The sequence below is a fragment of the Phasianus colchicus genome, chromosome 13 (assembly GCF_987193195.1).
Source record: "Phasianus colchicus chromosome 13, bPhaCol1.hap1.1, whole genome shotgun sequence".
Lineage (NCBI taxonomy): Eukaryota > Metazoa > Chordata > Aves > Galliformes > Phasianidae > Phasianus > Phasianus colchicus.
In genome coordinates this window covers 7,088,295-7,113,841 of record NC_143448.1, presented here as the reverse complement: position 1 = coordinate 7,113,841, position 25,547 = coordinate 7,088,295, and the positions used below count along the sequence as shown (strand labels likewise).

Genomic DNA, 25,547 nt, shown 5'->3' with positions numbered 1-25,547 from the left:
CCTACCTTTTACAGAAAGGCACCAGAACTGACAGATTTGTATGGCAGATAAGGAAGAAATGGGAGAAATACCTACTTGCTTCTATTTGTTAAAAAGCTCCCACAGACAGACCCTAAGCACCTCGATCTTATGACAGAGCTGATAGAGATGTTAACACCTGGAATTCACACTGGAAGAACTTCCTTAATGCATCATTTCTATCAAGTCTGAAGTCCACATCTAGAAATGAGGGAGGGTTCGCTCCCCAGCCCCCAAGAAATATTCTGGTGTTTGTTGCTGGAAAGTAGGACACAGAGGGGTGATGACCTCTCTGCTGGGAAGCAATGGAGTCATTTTGCCATCTGCAGGGAGAACCGAAACCCCATATGGTGAGAACTTGCATTTTTTTTTTTCCACATTCAATACTAGCAAAGAAGGACTAAGAAATTTGTGAACTTGAAGAGACATGGCCACACACACAAAACATCTGAGAAACAGGCAGGAAGCATCTCTGCAAAGTATTAAATGCAAGTACAGAAGTTTTCGAGGTTAATGGCATCTACAAAAATGAAGAACAAGTTACACATTCAGGACAATCACTGCTACACAGGGCAGAGTTTACTGAAGAACAGCATTTTTTGTCACTGATATTGATAAGGCTGGGAACAGATTGAGGTGTTTGCTAATGATTACTCTGAAGAAAAATCACACTTAAAGCTCTGACTGATTGCAGAAAAGGTGTTTTATCAACTGCTGCCTTTATGAATACATATGAAACTACCAGGAAAATGTTTAAACAGGTGTAATCACAACTGCCTACGAAAATTGAATTTGGAGGCTGCAAGGAATCTTAACACAGTTAAGAAAGAATGAAAGCAATGTGAAACTGGGATCATAGCCGATTATGCATGTATCATGCAAAACAGGAATGTTGTCATAGCAGCTATAAAAATGTCAGTGAAAACTGAACTACTATTACCAAGTTGTAAATGAAATGAAAAATGCAAAAGGAAAATGTGAATGAATACATTAAGGGAAACGCTATTTCTTTCTTTGTAGATAAACAAGTGAAACAAAACACATTCTCATGAAATGGAGTAAATTTTATGAACAAATATGCATAGATAACAATTGCAGGAGGCCACATCTATACAATGTGGCTGGATAAAATTATTGTGATTTTGGATAATGAATTTTCCAGCCTTGGGAAGGCGGCGACAGTAAATACACAATTTATTAAACCAGTTTCAAAGTAAGAGACCAATTAAGTGCTGAATTATATTAGGGGCCGATATTGTTTGTACTAAAGAGAGCATCTTCCACCCGTTAACAATGGTAATTTGGCTTTCGGTGTGACTGCACTGTTAAAAGCTGTACGTTTTTATTGGAACATTTCTAGCTTTTATGCACCACACTCCTTACAGTGTTATTTAAGTACTTGCACAAGCGCTTACAGCTCAAGGCAGTGAGAAGAACGAAAATGCCCTGGGCTCAGGGCTGGAGCAGGCATGGATGGGCCTGCTGGCAGCAGCACAGCCTTTGTCTGGGACCAGGCACAGCCCCAGCCCCAGCCCAGCTCGCAGCGGCCCTGCAGGCTGCAGCCAGCCCAGGGCACGGGCAGGCAGCGCAGGAGGGCTGTGCAGCCTGCAGGCTGTGCTTGCCACTGCAGCTCATCTTCCCTCAAATTGGTCATTCGCAATAGCCAGCCCCTGCGACATGGAATTCTAGCACATACTGCTAATTAAAGCAAGTCCACGTAGGCTTGGATATTTAAGCAAGCACTGGGTAAATACATGAAGGCTGTACCTTCCGTTTCTGCATTAAAAGAGCAATTACTAGGAATGTGCTTTACAAACATCAAAGTTAAAAAATATATTTTTTAGTTCCTAATGTGTCCACAATTAATTCACACATTCAGCTGTCGAGTCCAGAAATATGTTCCTGTTGATAATATGCCTCTGATGTTTCAAAAACAATCTGGCACATTACTACTTGCCTTAATGCCTGAAAACTACTACCAAGACAGTGCTTTGCAATGTCATCATCACTGCTACCACGCAGACGCTTTAACTAACACGAGTGCTCGATCTGAAGAGTTTCCCTCAAGAATCAAACAGTTCTGTCTGAGCATACAATGTCATGACAGTATCTAAATGGAAGGGAAGGTGTTACCAAATAGCACCCTTAAACTTTAAATCAATTAGAATTCATTTGCCATGTCAAACAAACACCACACAAAAAGGGGAATTTTACAAGAATTAAAATCACCCTTCTCCCTCTATTGACTACGTATACTGCATATAAATGATATTTTATAGTGAGAAAGACTCTGAAAAGCATTAGCCTTCCCAGCTCCCAAACCAATGAGGAGAGGGAACAAAGTGCTCCAAAGGATCAGATCCTACAATGGGAAATGCATCACATCCTCATCAGGGATGCCCTGGGTTAATATTTCCTCATGCATAATGCTGAAGCTGCAAAAACCATTTTCACGTACATCCTTTTCATATGCACGTGTACTTAGAATGTTCTGAGACAAGCAGGAGTTAAAAACACCCAAAAGTAGTCCCAGTTTCTGCTGAACAGTAGCACATACATTAGAAACTCTGGTACTATCTGAATTATGAAAACAACTATTTCTTAAACCAAAAGGAAACTGTTTGCTTCAATTTTTAAGCAGAAAACATAACTGTGTGCATCTTGGTCTATGTCTGGTTTTTACTACCCCAGCTCCTTCTCTGCTGGTTCCATCTTGCTTGGTATCGCCTACTGATTACTGGAACATAAAATCAGCTTTCTCGATTGCTTCTTTTGAAAAAATACTTCTGTATTTACTAGTGCTCTTAAGAGCAACAAACCTGAAAGTAACAATATACCAAACCTGTATTTGATATTTTTTTTTCTTAAATACTTGTATGCATCTGAAAGAAAAACAACTGTGGATGGATGTTATCCCCCTGTTTTGTGTTTAATTCTGGCAGAGCAACTCCAGAGCTTGAAACATGATCTCCAAGGGCAGGAAAGGTAATTTAGATACTTGCAGCCCTCCATTACACACAGTGCACAACACGCCACAGCTTGGGGCAGCGCTTAGAAAATTCTCCCCGTTCCTCCAAACGCAGTTGTTTAACACGGCTGTCCCCATCACATCAAACAAGGAGATATTTATTTGGACAGCAGTCCAGGAACCAGACCCCAGAACAATTTCAGTGTGACTCCTGGAAGCCTTCCCTGCAGCACTCCCTCAGCTCCCAGGTGGCCCTCGCAGCACGGAGCAGGGCCTCCCGCTCTGCCTCGCGCATACCGCAGCCAGCCCGCACCCCTCCTCCCTCCCCACCACCAGCCCACTCCTGCTGCCACATCCACGCCGCAACGCTGACCAGAGCTTGCACACGTGTAAGGACGGGAGCAGCACTGGAAGGAGCCTGAAGGGTCGGGCAGACTGCGGCTGGCTCTCTCGAGCCCACGGATGCTTGTACTCCTCTGTATCGCGGGGCAGGAGGATGCTGAAGTCATGCTTTTAGAGCACGGCCAGAAATAATTAGTTTCTGTGTTCTGGCATTAACCGTGCTGCAGTTGAGCTTCTTGTGTGTGTTTGCCAGGAGACTTTTGCAGATAAAGGGAGAAAGAAAGGTGGGAAGAATCATTCGTCTTTTTTGAACATTGAATAGAAAACAACTCCCTCTAATCACGACACAGAAGTACTGCTATGTCCACAGGCAGAGCCTCAGCACAGATTTGAATGCTCTGCTTCTTGACACTGTGGCACCAGACATGCCTGGAGAGCAATGAGCCTGAAGTTTTGTATGCAGCCTGAGACACAAGAATTAGGGCACCCTGCCCGGCTGTGGGACACGTGTAAACTCATCAGCAAAACTCTGGGCCATCGGGGCTTTTCCTCTGCTAGCTCCAGAGAAGTTGTGGGATGCAGGTGCTGGACCCTGCCCCTTGGCAAGCTTTGTCCACGTGTGCTGGGGCCTTAGCAGTGGCTAGAGGATAGGGAATTCCAGTTCCTCAGCTCCCAAAGCCACAAGAGAAAAGCGGCATTAACAGATTTCTGTGCTTCTGGCTGCTGCCATGGCTGCGCACCGCCCCCCATAGAGCCCATGGCTGCGTACGCCCATCTTCCTGCATCTAACAGAGACTGCATGCACATCAGAGGCAGGAGAAGGTGGGGAGATAAGGGGGAGAAGCTTTAAACATTGCCAGGTCAGCGCAACAGGAGGTAAGCAAGTACAGAGGCTGCAAGGAGTACTGAAAGTTTTTGATATACTCCCAAGTGGACTCCCCAGCGCCTGTAAATGTTTCAAAGGGGGATCCCCTCTCTGTGCGCGTGGACAAATTTCAAAGGAGTCCCAATCAGTGCAATGTTTCAAAGACCTCTACTCTCTACAAAATCCACCCTGACTCCCCTCCCCGCCCTCCCCCACCCCAGGCTGAAAACATTTCTAAATAGATCCTATCCTGTCTAACTGTAGCTGAAGAGGTCTGCTCTGCTGCTTCCAGCCCTCCTACAGGCCCCAGTGTAAAATGAAACATAACATCCACCATTTACCTCCTCTGAGGATGGATCCAGCCCGCTCCTTCTCCAGGGACCCTGTGCAGGACCCAATATGCCTCTGTGTTTGTGCACAGGATATGAAGGGCTAAAGTGCAGAGGGGTAATTTTTCAAAGCAGTGCGTGGGAGCAGCACTGGAAATTCCCCGCATATTGCTTTGAAAAAAATAACCCCTGACTTCCATGAATTATGAGCAGGGCCTCTGACTCCAGCCTGAAGAGCTGAGAGGTGGAGGAGGGACAGCCAACTGCACTGGAGGCACTCTCCACAGCTATGATGTAAGAAATAACTGACATCTTTAATCACATTATGGACACTGCTACTTAGGGGGCATCACGCCTACAGATCGGGGATTCCTTTGTTGACAGTCACTTGAGCAGAATGAAACTGTAAGCAAGCGTTTAGGACATCTGTCAACTATTGATTTTGTGTTTTGCAAAGTATGAGAAGAAAGTGCAGCTGAGAGGTCTTGGATTATCAAAGCCAAGTGTGGTTTTTTTTACCTAAAACTACATGTCAAGGCTAACTTCATTGTCTTCGCTCACTTCAGATTCAAATGAGATAAAAACCTCTCCCTGGAAATGCTTATCCTACTCAAACTCTTATCTTAGATTGGTATCAATCATTCATTTTCCCCAGACGGCACCTCAATGACTATATTAAAGCAGACACCTTAATTTCAGACAGACACGAACAAGTTCATCTCACTGAGCCAGATGCCAGCTCCTTAGCAGGCACAACCCAAGAGCAGGGTCTCCCCAGTCCCCGTGCACCTGAATGCTCACTTCAGGATCATGAGACAAACAAATCCTCGGGTGTAGGTCTTGCACTGACAACAGTGACGTTAGCAACTGCTGTGACACAGACCTACAGAACAGATGAATCAGCTTCTTTCTCTCACTGCCATCTGACAAAGCTTGGTCTAACACCAAGGAAACCTCTTCCACTCCGTGTTGTACCATCAGTAGGGCAGCCTGAGAGATGGCAAGGGACGTGCTTGTTTCTCCTGCAGCCTGTGAAAGGGATTAAGGCTCTCAGGCTTTGAACAAAGGCCACAGGAGCAAGCCCAGGAAGCAATCCATCACTCCGCTGACAGCACTACGCAAATTATCACCAAATATCTGCACAGGATTTATTGGTAGAGAAACCGAGGCACCTAGCCTCATCTCCCAGATGCAGCATTCCCCAGTAAAGAGCAAACGCCAACAGGAGACTCACTGACACCATGTTTTTGGAGGCAGACCCATGTTCCAAAAAGGGCCAAGAACCTGTGAACAGGCTGAGCTGCTCCACAGCAGGAGGAAGAGGGCTCCTCACCAGAGGTTTCTATACTTCCCTCTTCCCCAGTCTCCACCATAAGAAGAGATGACTTCATGAATGTTCTCAGCCCACCTCTGAGTAAAAAGATACAAAGACATGATCCCTAAGTGGAAAGATCAGTTGTTTTCTTACCATTCTGGCATTTACAATGTCCTAGGTATGTGCAACTGAGGTCACGTATACCTTTGCTTTTATATAGGCTTTTTCAAAATATCTGTTAGAACTTATGCACAGCTTCAAGGAAACAAAGTACAGTTTTCACAAACCACAGCACCACACTTTTCTCAGCCTCCTTTGACTTACAGCAGTGTTGTTTTCCAATAGCTCTCTAATACTGAAACTTCTAATGACATATACATCATCATGTATTATTCCAGACAGCAGTAATTTGGAGATATAAATAGATAAACTTCACACATCAATCACTGTAAAGAAATTACTTCTTTCCAGAAGGAGAAAGAATTCCTCTCTCAAATCAAGCAGAACCTTAATTCAACATTCCATGAGCTATGAATTTAAAGATCAGTGATCATTTACTGCATCACAACTTGGGCTGAAGCGATAAGCTTTACCACAGACTCCTCTCTTTCAGCCTTTTACTAAAAAATTCTAGGGGGGAGCTGTATGAAATCACTGTGGTCTAATTAACAAGGATCTCACTCTTCAAGCTTGCAAACAAGAGATTACATTAACACCTGCTACAAAAGCAAACATTTTTAGATATCTTCATCTTAACCTGCTTGACATTGACTTGAAACTCCTGCCTGGCTCTGGAATGAAAATTATTGTGACTGACACATATATCTTTCATGTGGGGGCAGGGGGAGCGAATTCTGTGTCAGTCTGAATTTTTCTCTCTCTCTCTCTCTCTCTGGTATTTATGCATAATTCAAATCAAAGATAATAGGAGTTACACACATACATTGATGGGAGAAAGTTTCCTAAATGTAAAATTATTGAAGGAAAATCACTATGCTTATGGGAGATAAATGCTGCACATGAACATATGAGACACACAAAGTGTTCTATAGGGTCTATGGAGGTTCTCATACAACATATACCGACAGTGGCATGTGTAAGGAACTCCTCTGTGGTCTATGCATCAAAGTAAACTGACCTCTTGGGCCAACACATATATTCCTAACATCTGTACATACATTTCTTTGCATTCGTCAGAAAAGAAATCATCCAGCTGCAGCTGGAATACAACCCATCACATTACAATAATGCTACTTCAGACTCCTATGACAGGACAGTAACAGAGGCAGCAGGCATTGCTTTTTAAACCACTTCTGTATCTCAAAAGTTGAACTTTCTGAAGTCCAGAATTGTTGGAAAGAGAAAAAAAACCACTGAAATAAATCTGTAAGCTTTTTGTTTTGACAGTGTTCTTCAGGAATTCACCACATTTAGCTGGGAAAATGCTAGCAGTTAAATCTATTCAATGTCATGACATACAAAATTGAAACATAATTGCTCCTAAGTGGTTGACAACTGGCAAGTACTTTTTACGTGGATAGAGAGAAATTTATGCTATCAAATGGAAGATACTGTCAAAAGTTTGATTTTAATATAAATGAAAATGCTAGACGAGGACTCAAAAGGATAAGGAAAAAAGCTCAGCAGTAACACTTTTACAACCACATATTTAAAAAGCTTTGAAGTGAAGAATCATTACATCAAAATCATTTTCCTTGAAAGATAAAAAAAAATAAATTACAGCATGAATATTAACAAGTTATTAGAATAGTGAATTTCAAAGAGTAGCAAAAAACAAGCAGCCCATGAGTGGCCTAGTTTAAAGGATGTCTTACCAATCATATGGTTAGCGACATGGATTTGTATCTCTCTCTCATTCTCAAAGGTCATCTGGCACTTGATGCACTGATAGGTCTTTTTCTGTTTAATAACCAAAAAGAGATTAGAGAAAACTGCACTGTAGCATAAGGCAAGTGTGATCATAAATGTAGCATGTTACGAGCTTCAACTTCCCTCAACTCAGCCCTTTTCTGTTCCTATATCCCCAACAAGGTATCGACTTTGGCTGGACTTACAGGGACCATAAATGCAATCTCTATATAACAGCCTGCTTTTAGACAACTTTAATTTCAACTTAAAACATTTTCAAATGACAGTACTTGAAAGTCTGCTAGAGTACTTTGGCCATAATCAGATTGCTCGTGTCATTTAACCCATTACAGTAACAGCTCCTGTGGAGTGAAAGAAAAGGAATTCTGTTTTCACAAAAAGATCAACTTTTTCAAAAAATTCCGTCTTTACAGAAAGCAGCAGGAAAACACATAATGGTTATTTGGGGAAGTGAAGGACAGGAGGAGAATTACATTTTGCACTGGCTTCCCATCAGAAATCATGGAAAAACTGCATTACCACAAATAATGGTTTTCTACTACAATCTCTTGCAAATGTTCTCTGCCACAAAGTCATACCAGGGAGGCTTAGCTGCAGAAATCAGGAGATAGTGTGAAGAGGCAATTACATGAAGCATTTATTCAAATAGGAGAAATGGAGTTTGGACTCAGACTGACAGCAGTGCATGCACTTGAGCAATAAGACAGTGAAAAATTCAAGAAACCATTTGTAGAAATGAAAACGCATAGGACAAGATAGGCATCCAAGTTAGGAGAAAATAAAAGGCTAGTGCTAAGCTTTTATACACTTGGACATTTCCCAAAGCAGGACTACTGTGCTCTGGTCTAATGTGCATGCTCAATCACTGCATGGGAACAGGTTATCTTAAGAGACATTTTCTGACATGCAATTTAGAAAAATTGGGCCTTTTGTTCCTATTTCTTCCTAGAGAATAACTCCTACTACAACAGTTGCCACCAGCAGCTGGCTGTTTTTGCTGCTTGTGCACTAAGGTACGAGTGTAGCCCTATAGCAGGACTGTATGGCAGCAGAACACGTGTGAAATACCCCACTCATGCCTTGACTCCACTGGCAGATGGATGAGAATCCCAAGCCATTAGCAGTGAGGAACCTAACTCAGTAAATGATATCCTCTTACATTTTTGAGACAAAATATTTTGTGGGTATTTTTTGTGCACTGTTAGATGAAAATAACTTTTTCTTATGGCCTCCACCCCACAGCAAGGTACAGAATCCCATTTTTAGGACAGCAGTAATAAATAAGAAGTTTTGAGTTAAACAGAGGAGGTGCTGTCATTCCCTCTGCGTATGGGATCCAATTTCCTTGAGCACCTGCTGAGGAAATAACAAATTAGGTGCTGCCAGGAGCTTCATAACTACTTCCCATGTCATCAGTGGCAACAAGTTAGCCTGCTGGAGGTTAATGAACATGCTAAAATATCACAACAACAAATGCAACCATCTATGGATGGTATGCACATTCCATGAATTCAGTACACAGTATGTGTTTGCACATAGGCAGGGCTTTCTAGGCTAAAATAACAATGGGCAATTAACATGATAATAGGAAGAAAGATAGACTCCATTGGCTGAAAACTGACACAGCCAACCGTATTAAAGGAAATACTTTGGATAGGCTAGTTATCCCTAGGTAGCTCAAGAAAGTATCCTCCTGGAATCCATTCTGAAATCAAGGCTGCTAATGGAAAAGCAGCTGGACTTCTGCAGCACTGTTTCTTGGGAATCTATTGCAACAGACGAGTGCAAGCACACATACATACACGTATTCTCAAGCCTCAAGCACACTGGCATACACATGCTAAGGGGAAAAAAATAAAGAATGCAAAAATTCTTAGAAGAAAAAAACAAGAATGAGCTGTGAATGATTCATGTGGTCACATTTCGAACTTGAAACCTTTCTCTTCTTTGAAACTTCGAAGTTGACTAACTTCTGTGCCTTGTTCAACGCTTATCTGTTGTTATGAGGGTTCCCTAACTGGCTAAGAAAGATTGTTTCAGCTCAACTTCATTTCAAGCTTTTAAACTTACATTAAACACAGGCAAGTGATTTATTTTTTAAACTGATTTAAAAAGCAGAAAGCTTCTGAAAGCTACTTACTAACAGATCTGGAAACAGGATGTCTTTGTTTATCCCCAGACCCTGCACGAACTCCTCCACACCATTTCACAAACTTATAAAACGCTCTGCTTGGTGTGACCACCCCTCAAAGACAGCAGATTTCAGACTCCTGTGAATATCATCTTTAGCTTCAGCCGATACACACATCACATAACCAAAGAATGGCTTGGGTTGGAAGGGTCCTTAAAGCCCATCCAGTTCTGCTCCCCTGCCGTGAGCTGGTTGCCACCCACCAGCTCAGGCTGCTCAGGGCTGCATCCAGCCTGGGAGAGATATCTGATTGAAGCAATGGCTCTTTTGATAGCATACCCTGCTTGATACAAAATAAGATCAACACATAGCTTCATACAGGCCACAAAATGACTATAGCTTGATTAGCACCCAAATGTTTATGCAAAAGACAGAAGAGCAGATTTTTTGGCTCGTTAATAATTCTCTTTTTAAAAAAAAGTCAAAACAATTTGATTTTCATTCTCAGAAAATGGGAGGAATTAGTTTTAATCCAAGCCTATGTTATTTGTGGTACAAAACTTGACGTTCTGCTACCATTTTTGTGAGCACCACGACTTCACAGACAATTGTAGTGGGGTGGTTATCTCTTTTTAATGTTTTGTCTTTATGTATGGTAACAAAACAGAAGCCCCAGTTCTGAGGAGTTCATAGTCTAGGTGACAGCTTCAAGGTGGCAAAAGAGACCAGATGAGCAGGTCTTCAACTGAGAGCTCAATCCCTATTAAGTCAAGATACTTCACTCTAATCTTGGCACAAAATAGCAGTAATAACAACAGGGGGGTCTGGTTTCTTTTCTGAAATAACTATTGTTCCCATGGGTTTTCCAGACTGTCCTCCTTTAAATCTGGAAATGGTTTCCTGTTCTACAAAGAAAATATTCCTCCATTCAGTGGATTTACAAGGGTAGAGAAGGGGTGGGGGGAGAACAAAGAGAAGGATTTGAATCCAAGAAAGAGTGCAGGAGAAAAGGAACTGAGTTAAAGGAGCACAATGGGGTTCATTCTTCTGATTTTCTATGCCACCTCCTTTGCTTCTTCAGTCTAAATAACCTAGGTGGGCTAAATAAAGAAACACCATTCAAGATGGAAATTTAACTGAAGCCAGACTATTTGCCCTTTTCAATGTTAAACAAGAATAGTTTGTGATGATTATCGTATAAAGTAAGGATAAATCTGTATAAGAGAAAGAGTAGCCTGAAAAGTGACTGTTTCCAGTATCAGAAGAGATAATAAGAAATCTCAGTACTAAACAATTTGTCACATTTCTCAGGACAGGCACATCCCTCCTGAAGGTGTTAAAAGGAATTAATAAAATGTATTCAAAACTGAAGCTCCTACGCACAGAAATGTGTTCACTAAAAATGAAAGCATTGCTTCTGATGTGATCATAACAGAATTAAAAAGATCCTGAGCTACACATGTGCCAGACACCAGAATGGTACCTATACTGGTGATGTTCATCAAATAAAAGAAACTTTTAGACCTACTGAGACAGAAGAACTCATGTAGAACTATAAGAATCAAACATAAATTGATGGAAGAGTTGCCTTTTGCTACTAAGGTGTATTTTATTTATTCCTCTTAGTGATACCCTACACTAAATACTACTGACATGGCTTAAAACTTCCTAATAACAAGTCCTCTGATGCAGATGTTTCCATGCAGAGGAAGCAAAACCTCCGTCCACCCAGAAATCTTCTGTGACTGTCATGAACAGATCCTACTGAGATGTTTTACAAAGAAAGGTGATTAATTCATACGTATCTCTTCTTGGTTGTCTTTTTTTGTCATAATAAAATGTGAGGAAGACAGAATGCAATGGCATTTTCGAGGGTTATGTTTTCTCTCTTTTTTCCTAATGGATTAAAGCAAAACAAAACAAAGCCTGCCAAGCAATTCTAGGTGCTTTTTGATAGCACATGAGAATGAAATATAACTATTTATACTCCTCCTTGTGGTGCCACATCCACGTGCACACAGAAATAAACATAAATATAAACAATAAAAAGGAATGGATTGTTTTCTTCTGATCTGTTTTCCTTCTCAAATATTACCACTTGTTATTCATCGGGAGCTAGTAGTTATTTTCTTCCCTTATTTCATTATGGGGCTAAATCTTCACTTTTTTCTTCTGAAATTATACTAGGCTTCCATGCTCTTTAAGAAGTATAACTGCTGGTATCATGATATCCATTACATTCAGAGAAGTTGTGCATTTTTAACATCATCCTTTCTAATTACTAGGATTTCATTCTGCTCTTTCTTATTTACTCCAAAGAATATACTCACTATTTAAAATCTAACCTTTCTGCATTTTCTTTCTGGGTCTACTTGTTCCTAATCTTCAAGTGCTTTTCTGTTTAAGAAAGAAAAATCAATAAGGTGTTTAAAAAAGAAATCTGGAAGTGCCCAAGAGCTGGAGAGAAGTGACTCACATGGGTTACTCTACATGCTTTGAGCTCTCAGACAGCTCTGCTAAAGCGGTGTTACTTTGTACAGAACTAACAGGATGACAGAATACTGTATTCAACTTACAGAGCTTCATTATGAAGCAAATGAAGTTAAGTAAACATTCTTGAAATACAGGAATTTATCAACATTTAAAAGAGATCATGGTTCTCTGACAGCCCCTGTGCTAGGCAGACACAAAGAGCACTCATTATCTTGAGAAACCTGAATGAAACACCAATAGTTTCCGCATGAACTGACATCAGAATTCAGGTCTTGTACCTACAATAAAGGCTAAGATAAGTAATTATTTCTAGTAACAATATATCTATTCCTGGGATGCATACCATAAAGATCTCTGATATTAGCATATGTACAGGCCATAGACACCTGTAGAAGGTACCATTTGCCATTGCCACAAATGCAGATTTTTCATTATCTTTTATAAAGGAACTAAGATCTGCCCTCATGGGATGAAATTCAAAGCATTTACCTTATTGGAGAACTTAAAACTCTCCCCTGAGGGAACAAGTACGGAAGCTCTCGCTGAAAAGAGAGAGTTAAAGCAAGAAATCAGAGCAGAAAATGGCAATGTATTCTGCTTCTGACAGTCAGTAGGCAAGAAAAGGCAATACTTCAGGCTACAGGCATGGTCATACGAAGAATTAGTTCTACCTAAGAGAATAGAAGTGTTTAAAAGGATTTAGAAGGCAGTAAAGACAGAGAAGGAGCAGGCAGAATGACCTAGTCAGAGTTCCAGCTGAACTCTCAAAAGGTATCAGTTTGAAGGAGGGATGTTTTCATTCCTTACTTTTCTGCAGAATTTGCAGGATTAGGTGTATACACCAGGAGCCTTAGTCACGGACCTAGGGGAACAATATCCAGTTGTTTTACTCTAAAAAGAAAAGAGAGAAAAAAGAAAGAAAAGAAGAAAGAAAGAATGGAAAGAAACAGAACTTTTTGTGGCATTTCATCAGCAGCCTGGAACAGAGGTGCTGGGGTGAGCGGTGCCGAGGGCAGGCAGTGCTGCGCTCCGGGCTGCCCAGATGCTGCCGCCCTGCATGGTCCCAGCATCGAGCTGGAGCTAACAAGTCCCAGCGGGGCTCAGCTTGTGATAGCACTACTGGAGGCATCACAGTTTGCGTCCTCAGGACATACTTAGGGTCCTTTCTTACTTCCTGAGCCTCTGATGTTGTATTCGAGCGGTATTTACAGGTTCTTTTAATGCAGTGAGATGTGTTTGTGGGTGCTTTAATTAGCAGATTGACATAAACAGGCATCTACGGCTGGAATTATTCATTAGGAGTTGGGTGCCTAATTTCCTTAGATACTTTTGAAAATCTCACCCCATCATGTTTAATTAAAAATGTCAGATGATATCAATACTCAGATGTGTCTGCTGTTGGTCTCCCGAGAAGATTTCCAAAATTTACTTCTCATTCCATCTGTTCCTGACAGAGGCAGGACTGACTTGGCCCATTCTTGAGCCAAAACGTCAACAAATAATTTTAAAAGACTATAAACTGCAAACAATATTAATCTCCTGAGCAGTCTTCTGAAACCTTACTTAGATGCTGCATGTTCCCATGCATGGTGTAAGCTAAGAAATGGGAAAACAGGCTATTGGTAAACTCCAGAGCAGAGCATACTTCTTTTTTCAGACACGTAACCTACCAGACAGCAATTTCCAGATTTGCTAAAAAACTACTTCTCCTGAAGGAGGACTATGAAGAAGTTCCCTTTAAAATCACTTTTGAAGTCACACACACATGCTCACAATGAATGCATGACATCCAAGCAGCCTCACAGTATTCACCCTTGCAGACATATGTGACAAGCTGTCTAGCACAGAAATTGGTTTCAGGTGAGAATTTTGGGGGAAATTTGCTACACCTTTTATCACAAGTTCCTCTATCTTCCTGCTTGAGTTTATTTCCCAGGTAAGAAACCATGCCATTCCCTGAGTATGACAAATCAGATCTTTTACTTTTGGGAACTCAGAATACCCTTTTTCATGGAAATGTCCCAGTTTTTCCAGATCTGCCAGTTCAGTAGCACCAGAATTCATGGACTCAGAATTCAATCCTCACCACTCACATGAACTTCTTATGTGTCTAAGCTCTCTGTTGGTAAATCTAGAGCAGCTTTACGATAAAAAAATCAATGCTCTGCTATTAGGAATCTACAAGCCTGTAAGACTGCACAAAATCTAATTCTTCTATATGCATTACTCCTCTGGATTTTTTTTGTTTAACTAATTTTACAAAACAGGATTTTAAAAAAAGCTTCTCAGTCACATTAAAAATCTACATATGATCTTTCTGACATTCCAAAGTTCAGTTGTACTCACCCTGGGAACAGGCGACGTCTGGGTACCTTTCCTTTGGCCACTAGTCTCAGGTGTCAGGTCTCGGTGGTCAACCTGAATGTGGCTCTCCAGGTCTTCAGCACTTTCAAATTTAACACTACACTCAGGGCACCTCAGACTGCCACACGGCCTCTCATTCACTTCCTGTGGGGTCAAGCCTGAAGACTGTCCATTGGTGCTCCTGGTCATGCATCCAGCACAAAGGCCATAGGGCAGGCCATTCACATCCAATTTTACCAAGTCCTGCTTGTTCCGGAACTCTTTCAAGCACAGTGCACACTTGTAGAGTTTTTGCAAGGCCTGGCCATTGGGTGATGAGGTCGCAGAGTTTCCTGCCAGTTTCTGCATATGAAACGTCCCATGAATTTTCAGCTCAAGCGTAGAGGTGACCGTCTGCATGCAGACAACGCAGCGAAACCCAGTGAGGGAGTTTCTGAGATCTGGATGCATCTGGCAGTGTTCGATGAATTCCTCCTCACTCTGCAGTGGCATTTTGCAGATCCGACACGTTCCTGTATCCAAACTCTTGCTGTGAGTGACTTTGTGCTCAGTGAGGGTCAGGAGCGATGGGAAGCGCTCCCCACAGATGGGGCACATGTAGTGCTTTGCCGGGCCTCGATGGGTCTGCATGTGCTCTCTCAGGCCATTTTCTGAGAAAAAGGTCCTTGAGCAGATATTACACTTGTGGCTACCTTTGATGAACTCCGCTTTCTTCCTAGAACAGTCGTCCTCCCCAGGCCTGATGTTATGATCTCTCAAGCGATGGTTTTGCAAGAGGACCTCCATAGTATAGGCAGCGCCACAGATGTCACAGCCATACATGGGCTCAGAAGCATCTACATCATCCTCACTGGCCTCATGACTGTTGGAGGTATCTGGATTCTTCATTAACATGTTCTGGATATCTGCCCCTTCTGTCTTCTTATTTGTTGGGGTCATGCCATTAGCTGTACCATTTTCAGTGCTAGCATCAAAAACGCAGTGTTTTTCCCGCAAGTGTTTTTCAAGCAAGATGATGGCATGAAAAGCTTTGCTACAAAACTTGCAGTTGTATTTTTTGCTGTGGGTTGTGATGTGGCACTGCAGTTCTACCTCTGTGCTAAAAGTCTCACCACAGAAGATGCACTTGTGAGACTTTGATGGATTCCCCAAGTGACTATGCTTCACGTGGATTTGGAGATCCACCTCCTTCCTAAAATCCCAGTTACAGGCTGTGCAACGATACATCTTCTTTTCATTGCTGTGCTTGACTGCCAGATGCACTTGGATAGATACCTTGGAATCAAAAACTTCTTGGCAAAGGGTGCAGTGATACAACACAAAAGTATGCATGTCCAACAAATGCTTCTGCAAATCATCCACTGAAGAAAACTGTTTGTCGCAGCTCTCACATACATAATGAGTTGAAGTTGTCATGTAATGTACGGTGAGATGTTGCAGGAGAGACTCCTGGGAATCAAAGTCTTCTTTACACTGAGGGCAAGACTGTTTCCTCAACAGCAACTCCAAATGCAACTTTAAATGAGTTTGAAAACTCTCAAAATTTGAGAACTTTAGATCACACTGATTACACGGATATTCACCATTAGACACCGAGTTTACACTAGCAGAAAGCCGTTGCCTTTTAGGGGAAGAGACTTCAACATCAGAAGAAACTGGACTCTGCTCTGCTTTTGACTTCTTATTGTGTGCCAGAGGAATGTTCTTGTGGTTTTCTTTAATATGCTTTGTAAGCTTCAGGATGGAGCCAAAAATGGGGGAGTTTGTGCAATAAGGGCATGAATAAACTTCCATAAAAGACTGTGTTGGCTGAATGACAGGGGAATCCAGTTTTGAATTTCCTACATTGCAGTGAGTCTGCTGAATATGCTCAGTCAAGGTTGCTTCGGTCAGAAAGCCCATTGAGCACTGGTTACAGAAGAAAGCGTTGTTACCATCTTGAGGGGTAGCATTTGGACCACAGTGAGTAATACGGATGTGTTCCTGTAAGCTATTGATATCTGCAAACATCTCAGGGCAGTAGTTACAGTGAAAGGCAGAAATGTTGCTAAACTGCATCATGGGATAAGCATGGTTTTTGTGCACCTTTCTCACGTGTTCATTCAAGTTGTACAGCGTAGGCATGGAATCAAGGCAGATCTGGCACGTGTGGCTTTGTTGAGGTTTGTCCGCATGGATGGTCTTCAGGTGGATCTCAAGCACAGCAAGACTGTTGAAGTCGCGCTTTGAGCAGTATGGGCAGCTGTAAGTAACTTTAGACCAATTCTGGCCTTCCTCTCTGTCCACAGACCTGATTTTCTTTTGCCCTCTCAAAGGCTTTAAGGTCGAATCCGGGGTGGAACCTCTCTCCACCGATGCACTGGAGTCGGGAGTCGCACTGCTCATGGATGCCACACTGCCCAGGACTGGGTCAGGGCTGATGCTGTGATTGCTGGAGTCAGGTTGCCTGTGGCTGTCCAAGTGGCAATAGACTTCCTCCACTGAAGAAAACTGCTCCGGGCACATAGGGCACTTGTGTTTTTTGTTGGCATGGGCTTGATGAATGTGTGAGAGCAATAAGTTTTCATCTGAAAATACTTCAGGGCAATGAATACACTGCAAATCTGCCTTCTCAGAAAGCTGTGGGTGGCGTGTCATTACGTGCTTCTCCAATTCTTCAGTCTGACTGAATGTCTCTTCACAGTAATCACACATAAAATCATCCTTCTTCACCTCTTTCTCAGACTTTGCCATATGTTCCTTGTTCTTTTTATGAGCTTGCATGTGACTCTGCAATGAGCTGGTAGATGAAAACCCACGTTTACACACAGTACACTTGAATGGTTTGCTGGAGCTGTGGGTTTTCAGATGAATTTTGAGGTGGTCGCTGCGAGAGAATGCGGCCTCGCACTCGTGGCAATGATACTTTTTGTCCCCCGTATGAAGCTTTATGTGACGGTCCCTACTCCTCTTGTGTTTAAAAAGCCGGCTACAGTAGGTGCATTTGAAAGGTAGTTTGTCACTGTGGATCTGCTCGTGTCTCTTAAGGTAGCTCAAGCGAATGAAGGACTTATCACAAAACTGACAGGGATACGGCAGGCCAGTCCCCCCTTCCTCCTCCCCGATGCCGAGATCACACCCATCTCCTATCATCTGAGTGGGTGATGCAACATCTTTGCTGGAGGGAGATGAAGCCACCCAGGAGAGTTGTGGGTCGTCATCACCATCTGTAATGGGAAAGCAGAAAGGAGATTAAAAACAATTCCCAGTGCATCTGTGAAATAAGGACAAAGCTCTCAACAACACTACGGGCTTCTGCTACTACAGCACAAAAAAATCAGCTCAAAAAATAAAGAGTATCTCTCGAATTTCAAAGGAGGTTTGAGAAATAAAAATATATTTGTAAACGTAATTCACAAATAAGCCAGCATGTATTATTAATAAAAATCATTTTTTCCTTAGCAGGTTTAACACCCGCTCACCGTACCGTAAAGCAATAAACACTGAATAAAGAAAACAAAACACAGTGTGCAACGAAGCAACACGAGCATCTCGGGAAGCTCCAGTGCTAAGCGATCACCTGCGATTCTAAGGGCCTTTTTCAACGCTACCTCAAGGTGACTTTAACTGATGTCTCCATTAACCAACATCCCTCACTTCTGCCTCACACCTGGCACAGAACGGGAGGCCGCAGGCAGCGCCCAGCAGGCAGTGAGGCGTGAGGCGCAGGGCGGGGCGGCCCAGCAGGCGCCGCATGGAGGGAATGCGTGGGTTTGCACATCTCTGATCCACGACCTCAGCCAGCACGGACAGCCAGCCCCAGCACAACGCTCGGCCTCCACACTGGAGACTACCGCTCTGCTCAGAGCGAGGCTCTGGAAAATTGCTCACCGTTCGGTATTAGAAACGCCCAGGTGCCACCTCCAGCAGCAAAGCACACACTTAAAATTTGAAAAAATACATGACGTGTTGGCAGCTTTCATGAACAGAACTGCTAGCAAGAAACCAGAGTGAGTTTGAATATTCTAATTCCGAAGGACGTCGAGCGGGGCAGAAACGCCGCAGGTCTGGCAGAAAACCGACCCAGGAACGGAGCAGAGCAGAACCCACGAGAGCAGAACCCACGTGCGGGAAAGCCCTGACACACGCGCGCCCGGAAACTCACAGTCCGAGCCAGCTCCGCACGGCCGCCGCTCGGTGCCCGGCCGCCCTCCCGCCCGCGCGCAGCGCTCCCCGCCGCCCTCGGCCTTTCCCGCGCAGTGCTCGGCCCGGCCCGCCCCGCTCGGCGCTCGCTCGGGCCCGCAGGCCCGGCCGCGGTGTCCGCACAAAGTTTGCGCGGCTCTCCTCCTCCCGCCCGCCGGCCTCTCCCCGCGGCGGCCGCGGCGCCTCGGCCCGCCCCGCCGCCACCTCCGCGCCGCTCCGCCGCCCCGCGCTCTCTCTCTGCCCCCGCGGCGGCCGCCGCCGCCCCCGGGCCCTTTCCCGGCCGCCCGCGCTCCCGGGGCCCGTCCCCACGGACCTGCGGCCGCGAGCGGCGGCGGGAAGGAGGCGGGCGGCCGGCAGCGCCGGGACGAGGGGCCCCGGGGGGGAGCGGGTGGCTCGGGGCCGGGCGATTCCCCGCTCGCGCCAGCCGGGCTCCTCGGGGGCCGCGAGACAAAAGGGAGCGCGAGGGGGGGACGCCGGGCCCGAAGTAGGGCGGCACATGTTGCGTGCCGGCCGGCAGCGGGAAAGCGGCGGGGGCAGCGCGCCGCCGGGGCTGGGAGCGCTGTGACGGCCGCGTGAGCGCTGCGGGAACGCCGCCGGCAGAAACGAGGCACGGATACGCGCACCGCGTACGTCTGCCCTTCGCACGCGGGCCGCCCGCGTCTCCGGCCGGACCTCAGAGCTCCGAGCAGCCTCGGGCTGCCGCTGCCGGGGCCCATCGAGCGGACGGCTCCAGGCGCTGCCCCGCCCGGCCCGGCTGCCTTGCCCTCTGAAGCGAGCCGCGCCACCTCCGCACGCGGCGCCCGCGCCCTGCCCTGCCGCCCCGCGAACACTCGGGCCTTCGAGAGCACAGATCTGGCGAGCCGGGGGTTCTGGCTGCTGTGCTAACGTAACTTGGGCTTAAAATAACGACCGTTTCTTAGACCGAAAAGAGTTTGAACTGGAAAGGAAAGCATCCACGTAGACATAGCTGGAAACTAGGGTTGTGTCCTTTTGCCGGCTTCATCAGTGCCTTCCACTGATTGCCGTGGATCCTTCCTTGATTCTGGATCCTTGCACTTGTGTTGCCTTGTTCTTTGACAATTCAGAGGGAACCAGAAGCTCTGAGTTCCAGGGACAGCCTACCTTGACTTTCTCCCAAACAAGATGCTGAATGACTAAATGCCCAGAACTAAAGAAATTAGGAAACGCTCATTATCATTAATCTCTTTATGGAATGAAAAATAGCCCTGTTAATTTCAACTTGCCATTTCAAGTTTAAAAAAAAAAAAAAAAAAAAAAAGACCTCTAATGAACTGAGAAGGAAATTCTAAGGTATTTTACCAGAGTAATATTTTACAGGGAAGATTTATTTTAGATGTGGTGTGACATGTCTGGCTATGATGGTTAGAATAATAATTTTACATTAATGCAATCAAAGGAATGTAGCAGAATGAGAAAAATCACTTTCAAAAAGGAGATTAAAGTCATTAAAAATGGCTAATCCTGCAAAGTGGGACTGTTCTAAAATAAAGAATCACATGGCTGGTGTGAGGCTTTTGTCATTAGCGCATAAGAGAATCAAAACAAGTATTAAAAGGGGAAGAAAATTCAATAAAAAGTTTAATTAGGGGGAAAAAAAAGGAGGCATGAAGGAAGCTTCAGGATGTCAGTGATGTTCAGGATGCGTGTGTGTCACAGAGCTTACGGGGCTAAAGTTGATAATCAATCTCCAGTGGTACAGTAATTTAGCAATGTAATGTTCAGCACGTTTATGGGACTGCAGGCATTTATCATCATCACTGTGGAGCTAATTCCAGCCTCAGTGCATTCAATGAGTGTATTTTCCTTCTAATAAGAGCAATTTGGCCAAACTGTAGCATAAATCATACTTCATTCTCTGTTTATCTTCCAGATAGCACGAGCCACGTTCAGAAATATACACATGAAGCTAAAACAATAAAATTAAGCCTTAAAAAATGTGATTGCTTTTAGAAAGGAGACACACAACACATTGCAAACTGCCAGCAGAAAGCTGCACTGCCTCCTCAGCACACTCCAGTGCCACTGATCTATTTATTATTTCAATGTTACTTTCCTCATAGAAATTAAACAAAGCAGCCACGATTTCCCAGCCCCTGCAAACACTTTTCCTCCCATCTCCCCTGCAAGGCTGGAAGCATCCCAGCCGTCAGAACTTCAGACTGGGGCTCAGGAGCACCAAGTGCTCCTGCCCAGGCAGCAGCTGGGCTCCAGGCTCTGCCGAAGAGACCTGCAGAGCTCCCATCTCAAGCTGGCAAGTGCTCCTCATCCAGGACAACAAGCCACAGAAGTCAGATTGGAAGGTGCTCTTACTCCATTGGGTTTGTCCATCTAGCACAAAAAGAATGGTTACAATAACAAAAAGAAAGCCCCAAAATCAATTGTGAAGATGGTTGTTTAACTTCAGATTCATGGTTTTTCCAGAGCCTCTCCATGACACCTACGTTAAAATGCTCAAAACACTCAAATTGCATTAGACTATTAGAAGCTGATGGAATTCTGGCACCCAAAATAAGTAAGCTACTTTCACAAACAAGCTTGGCATCATGAGACGTGTATAAAATGCTCGTGTTTCAGTTCATCGCATCCATGGTAGGGAAAAGCCATCTGCTGCTCAAGGGCAAATTGTAGGGCTTACTTCTGGATAGCTGTGAAGCCCCGAGACATCCTCAGACAGAGGGCCTGATAGGAATGTTATCATTTTCAATTATTATTATTATCACAGATGCTTATCTATGAGAATACAACACAAAGATTGAGAGGAAAGGATGGTGAAGTGTTCAGTAGTGGTTAGAGCAAATTTTGAATTGCTCCACTATGCATTAACACCAAGGATAGATCATTACAATGGATTATGGTAAGAACCTCACACAGCATACACTGTTCATTTACACTGTCATGCCGGTGTGAAATAATGCAAATCAAGTTCACATACCAAATGTTTTAAGTTTCAGTGTTTTCAGTGCACTGTCACAGATTTTACTTTTATTTTTTCTTTATTTGACTGTGTATTCCCCCTTTCCTGCAGATTTCCTATACAAACATAACATGGTAAATAATATCAAATATCAAATAACAACTCAATTGTTATGGATGCATTGGCTTCACTGACTGATTTTGTCCTTTGTCACAGACAGCAGTGGGGCACTACGAACCGCAGCTCTGTGGCCAACAAAAGCCATTTGATGCTGACATCACCCCAACCTGAGCAGTGCCAGGACCATTCCACTGTGCCTGAAACCCAGCGTCACTGTGCACTGCAATGCACTTCGCTGAACAATGGAAAAGGGCTTCCACCACTCATTTATAACCATCCTACAAAAATACCACACAACTGCACCCAGCACCGCTCAGCACATCCCTGGCTGAGGCACCAGGGAGGCCCTGGGAAGCTCACGCTGTGCTGAGGAACACTGTGCAACTTCAAGCTTCAGAAACATCAGCATCTTCACAAACATTCCTGAAAGCTTTCTTATTTCAAGGCACAATTCCAGTTTGATTTATTTTAACATTTCATGTTCATAGATAAACTGACTGGGGATAAAAAACCCCAAGGTGCTAATAGCAGCAGCTCTGCAGGCAGTGCCTTGGTGATTATCAGTGACTTAAGGAGAAGGTGCTTACACCTAATTGCACGCTGATGTGGTAAGCGTTTGTGTTGGGCTAAATCACCAACACTTACCAACTCTTCTTCCAACTTCTCTGCTTTGCACTGCCATTCATTTTTAAGTGAAGTTTCTAAAAAGAAATAAAGATGCCTGGCTCAATGGAAAATATATATCATCTAATTTTTCTTCTCACGACCAGAGTCACTGGGTACTCAGAATATAAAATCAGCACAAGATGTAGCACAGACTTTCACACATTACATTTGCTGGGATGTCTGCTGTAGATAAACTGTTACACAGACATTCAAACTTAGCTGCCTTTGTTTAAACCTTTCTTTTGGGATCAAAGACGCATTTATTTAGTCTTTTTTACACTGAAAGTTAAAAGTACACACAGAAATGTCTGTCGAAGCCTGGCTGATGCACAGGAACTTGTTAAGGCAGCATAACATGTGCCTGAGCCCTGTCTCTCACAGCAAGGCTATTAAGGCTCAATAACGACCGTCAGTAGGGTGATACATCATTCCATACAATGATAAAAATCAGAAAGTTATTTATAACGTTATTTTTCTTACATCAAACAGGCTGTATTTTAGAGGTAACAAAAATTAATATATCATTAAATAAGTTATTTCACACTTTAATAAACGGCATAATAAGGGGCGGAGGAGCAAGTTTTATGTTAGATCTAGGAATAAACTAAATGCTTTCAGGGTTGAATCACTGTTTTTCTTTACTCCCTTTGGAAAAGCAGCAGATACTATATTCTGCTGTGCATCATGGACTTGGGACTGAAAACAGCTGCACTCTAATTACATGTAAAGTGTACCAAAACATTCCTTTTATCACAGACTGTAAATCTGTTAGCATCTGTCTCTCCTTTGTTTCTTCCACAAGATACAAGCTTGTTTCTACATTTTTCTCACCTGTAGCGGTGATTAAAATTCATTATAAATGAAAGGAGTGAACACTAAAACAAGTTCCTCTGTGTACAGTTCTAAACTCAAATTAGAAACAGCTGTTTGCTAATTCATGCAGTGATGTTTTGTCGTGCTCTGTGAATCAATAATAACTCACCCTATTTCTACAGAAATGTTAGGATTGTATGTGTATTTCGCTTAGCCACTTGCTCTTCAGAAATGTTCAAATACATGTTCTGTCTTTTTTAAGCAAGATTAGGGGATGATACCCTAAGCAAAATTATCAGTGAATTAACAGAACGACACTTAGCTTGCTGCACATGCTTACTTTGCTACCTAGAGGGTCCTGTACCACCCTCGTGGTATTGATACCTACAGAGCACTTCACAGAGGCCTATCTAAGAACAAAACTGTACACGGGGTTACATGCACACATCATGGGTGCGGTAAGTCGTACAGAGAAGGCTGTAAAAGTAGAGGTTCAGCTACGAGATGTACAGCTTTCAAATACAAGGAAAGACAAAGCCCTTAGGAAAACAATCCTAGTAGAATAATTATTACCTATAATAATTACTTATAAAATTAATTATAATAAATGGTAATACTTAGGGTAATTCTCAATAATATTTCTCAATATTACCTTAGCCACAGCACAGACTTCATATGACCCCATTGGCCTTACAGTCACACCATTACATTCTGCACTCCTTGCTACTTGGTGTCAACACTTACCATGATTTCAGCACAACCGTACAAAATGAGGAGACAGCGCAGAGCAGTTCAGAGCTCTGCCTGCACATGCTGACACGGAGCCTACGGCTCGGGGCAGGCAGTGGCAGTGCTCTGAGCACCGGAGCCACCCTGGCCTCCTGCTCCTCTCCCTTCACAGCACTTGGGAATCTGGCCTGGAGAGGTGAAAAGCACTGCCCTCCATGGTCTCTGTGATACAGGCAAGGGAAATCCTTTGCTCGGTTATAAATGACTATGTTCTTCTGACAATGCTAGCACTAACAGGGCTCTTCCCTCACTCTGTGCACCCTGTGGAAACGTGGCCGGCAGAAGAGCCTTTGTGGTGGGATGAAGTACGTGTGTGGCATTTCCAAGATGGCTGGTTTCCTCCCTGCCGTCTGATCGGGCAGCTCCCAATGGCAGCAGGCACCTGCTCCCAGGCTGCTCTGCGATCCCCTCAGGCTGTGCACTCAGCCACAGCTCAGGCTCCTTCCCTCGGCTCACGGCAGGGCTGAGCATCATAATACAGATGGGCTGGTGCTTGGAGAAACTCAGAGAGCGCAGAAATCCAAATTAAGAAGGGACAGACTTTTCTCCATGAACGGGCCAGACTGATGTGATCTGACTTAATGCTTTACTGTGCTCATTTTCATGTTTCTGAATTGTATGTTCAAATGAAGATTAAGTCATCAATTACAATCCATTAGGTTCATTCATAAAATTCATTTAGGGGTCAGATTGTGTGCGGTGAGCAGGGAACCTGGTGACAGCAGGGACAAGGACAGGCAGCGCTTTCACAGGATATTCAGGTCAGAACTCATTCTGATGGCTTGGACAGCAGTTTGGAGAAGTGCCTTGAAAACTGGGGCAGTGGCAAACTAGGACAAAGAGAGCCTTGCCAAGACCTCTCGGATAAGCTGCTGTTACTGCTAGGACAAACACATGTCTACTACCGTGCTGGTAAGCAGCATGAGAGCGGTGCTTCCATTTCTGCAGAGCTCCATTCCAACCGTTTGGCCGTGTATCAACTCTGAGCCAAAGGAACCACTAAGAAGGGAGGGAGAAAACTGAGACCAGACATCACAACTGCTCTGCATCTTCTGCTCAGGGTCACCAGAAAGACAGGCTTGCTAGGACGGCTTTCTGTAAGGAGATTTGACACTACAGCGTCCCAATCTCCAGGCAAGTGAGTTTGCTGTCCCTGTCTTTAATGTAAGAAAAATATTTTCCCAAGAGCAGGCTTTTGCTCCTAAGTGACTATTTTCCACCAGTGCTCAATAGAAGATACGTCATCTGCCATGTTCCAAACCTGAGAAAAACCTCATGTGTTAAATCTCTACCCTGCACAGGACTTTACTGCCCAGCTTTCCGGCCT

At 43.9% G+C, this 25,547-nt stretch overlaps 1 protein-coding gene across 9 annotated transcripts in view; it reads right to left on the bottom strand.

The window, feature by feature from the left end:
• ZNF423 (zinc finger protein 423) overlaps positions 1-25,547 on the bottom strand; it is a 232,567-nt gene that overhangs the window by 70,251 nt on the left and 136,769 nt on the right. For 5 of the 9 annotated variants that reach the window (XM_090149949.1, XM_090149950.1, XM_090149948.1 and 2 more), the window contains 2 exons: positions 14,698-17,921; positions 7,673-7,757 (listed from right to left, as the gene is read on the bottom strand). In XM_090149949.1, the coding sequence (XP_090006075.1) occupies positions 7,673-7,757; positions 14,698-17,921 (3,309 nt within the window). The other 4 variants (XM_090149953.1, XM_090149951.1, XM_090149954.1 and 1 more) reach the window with 4 other exon arrangements.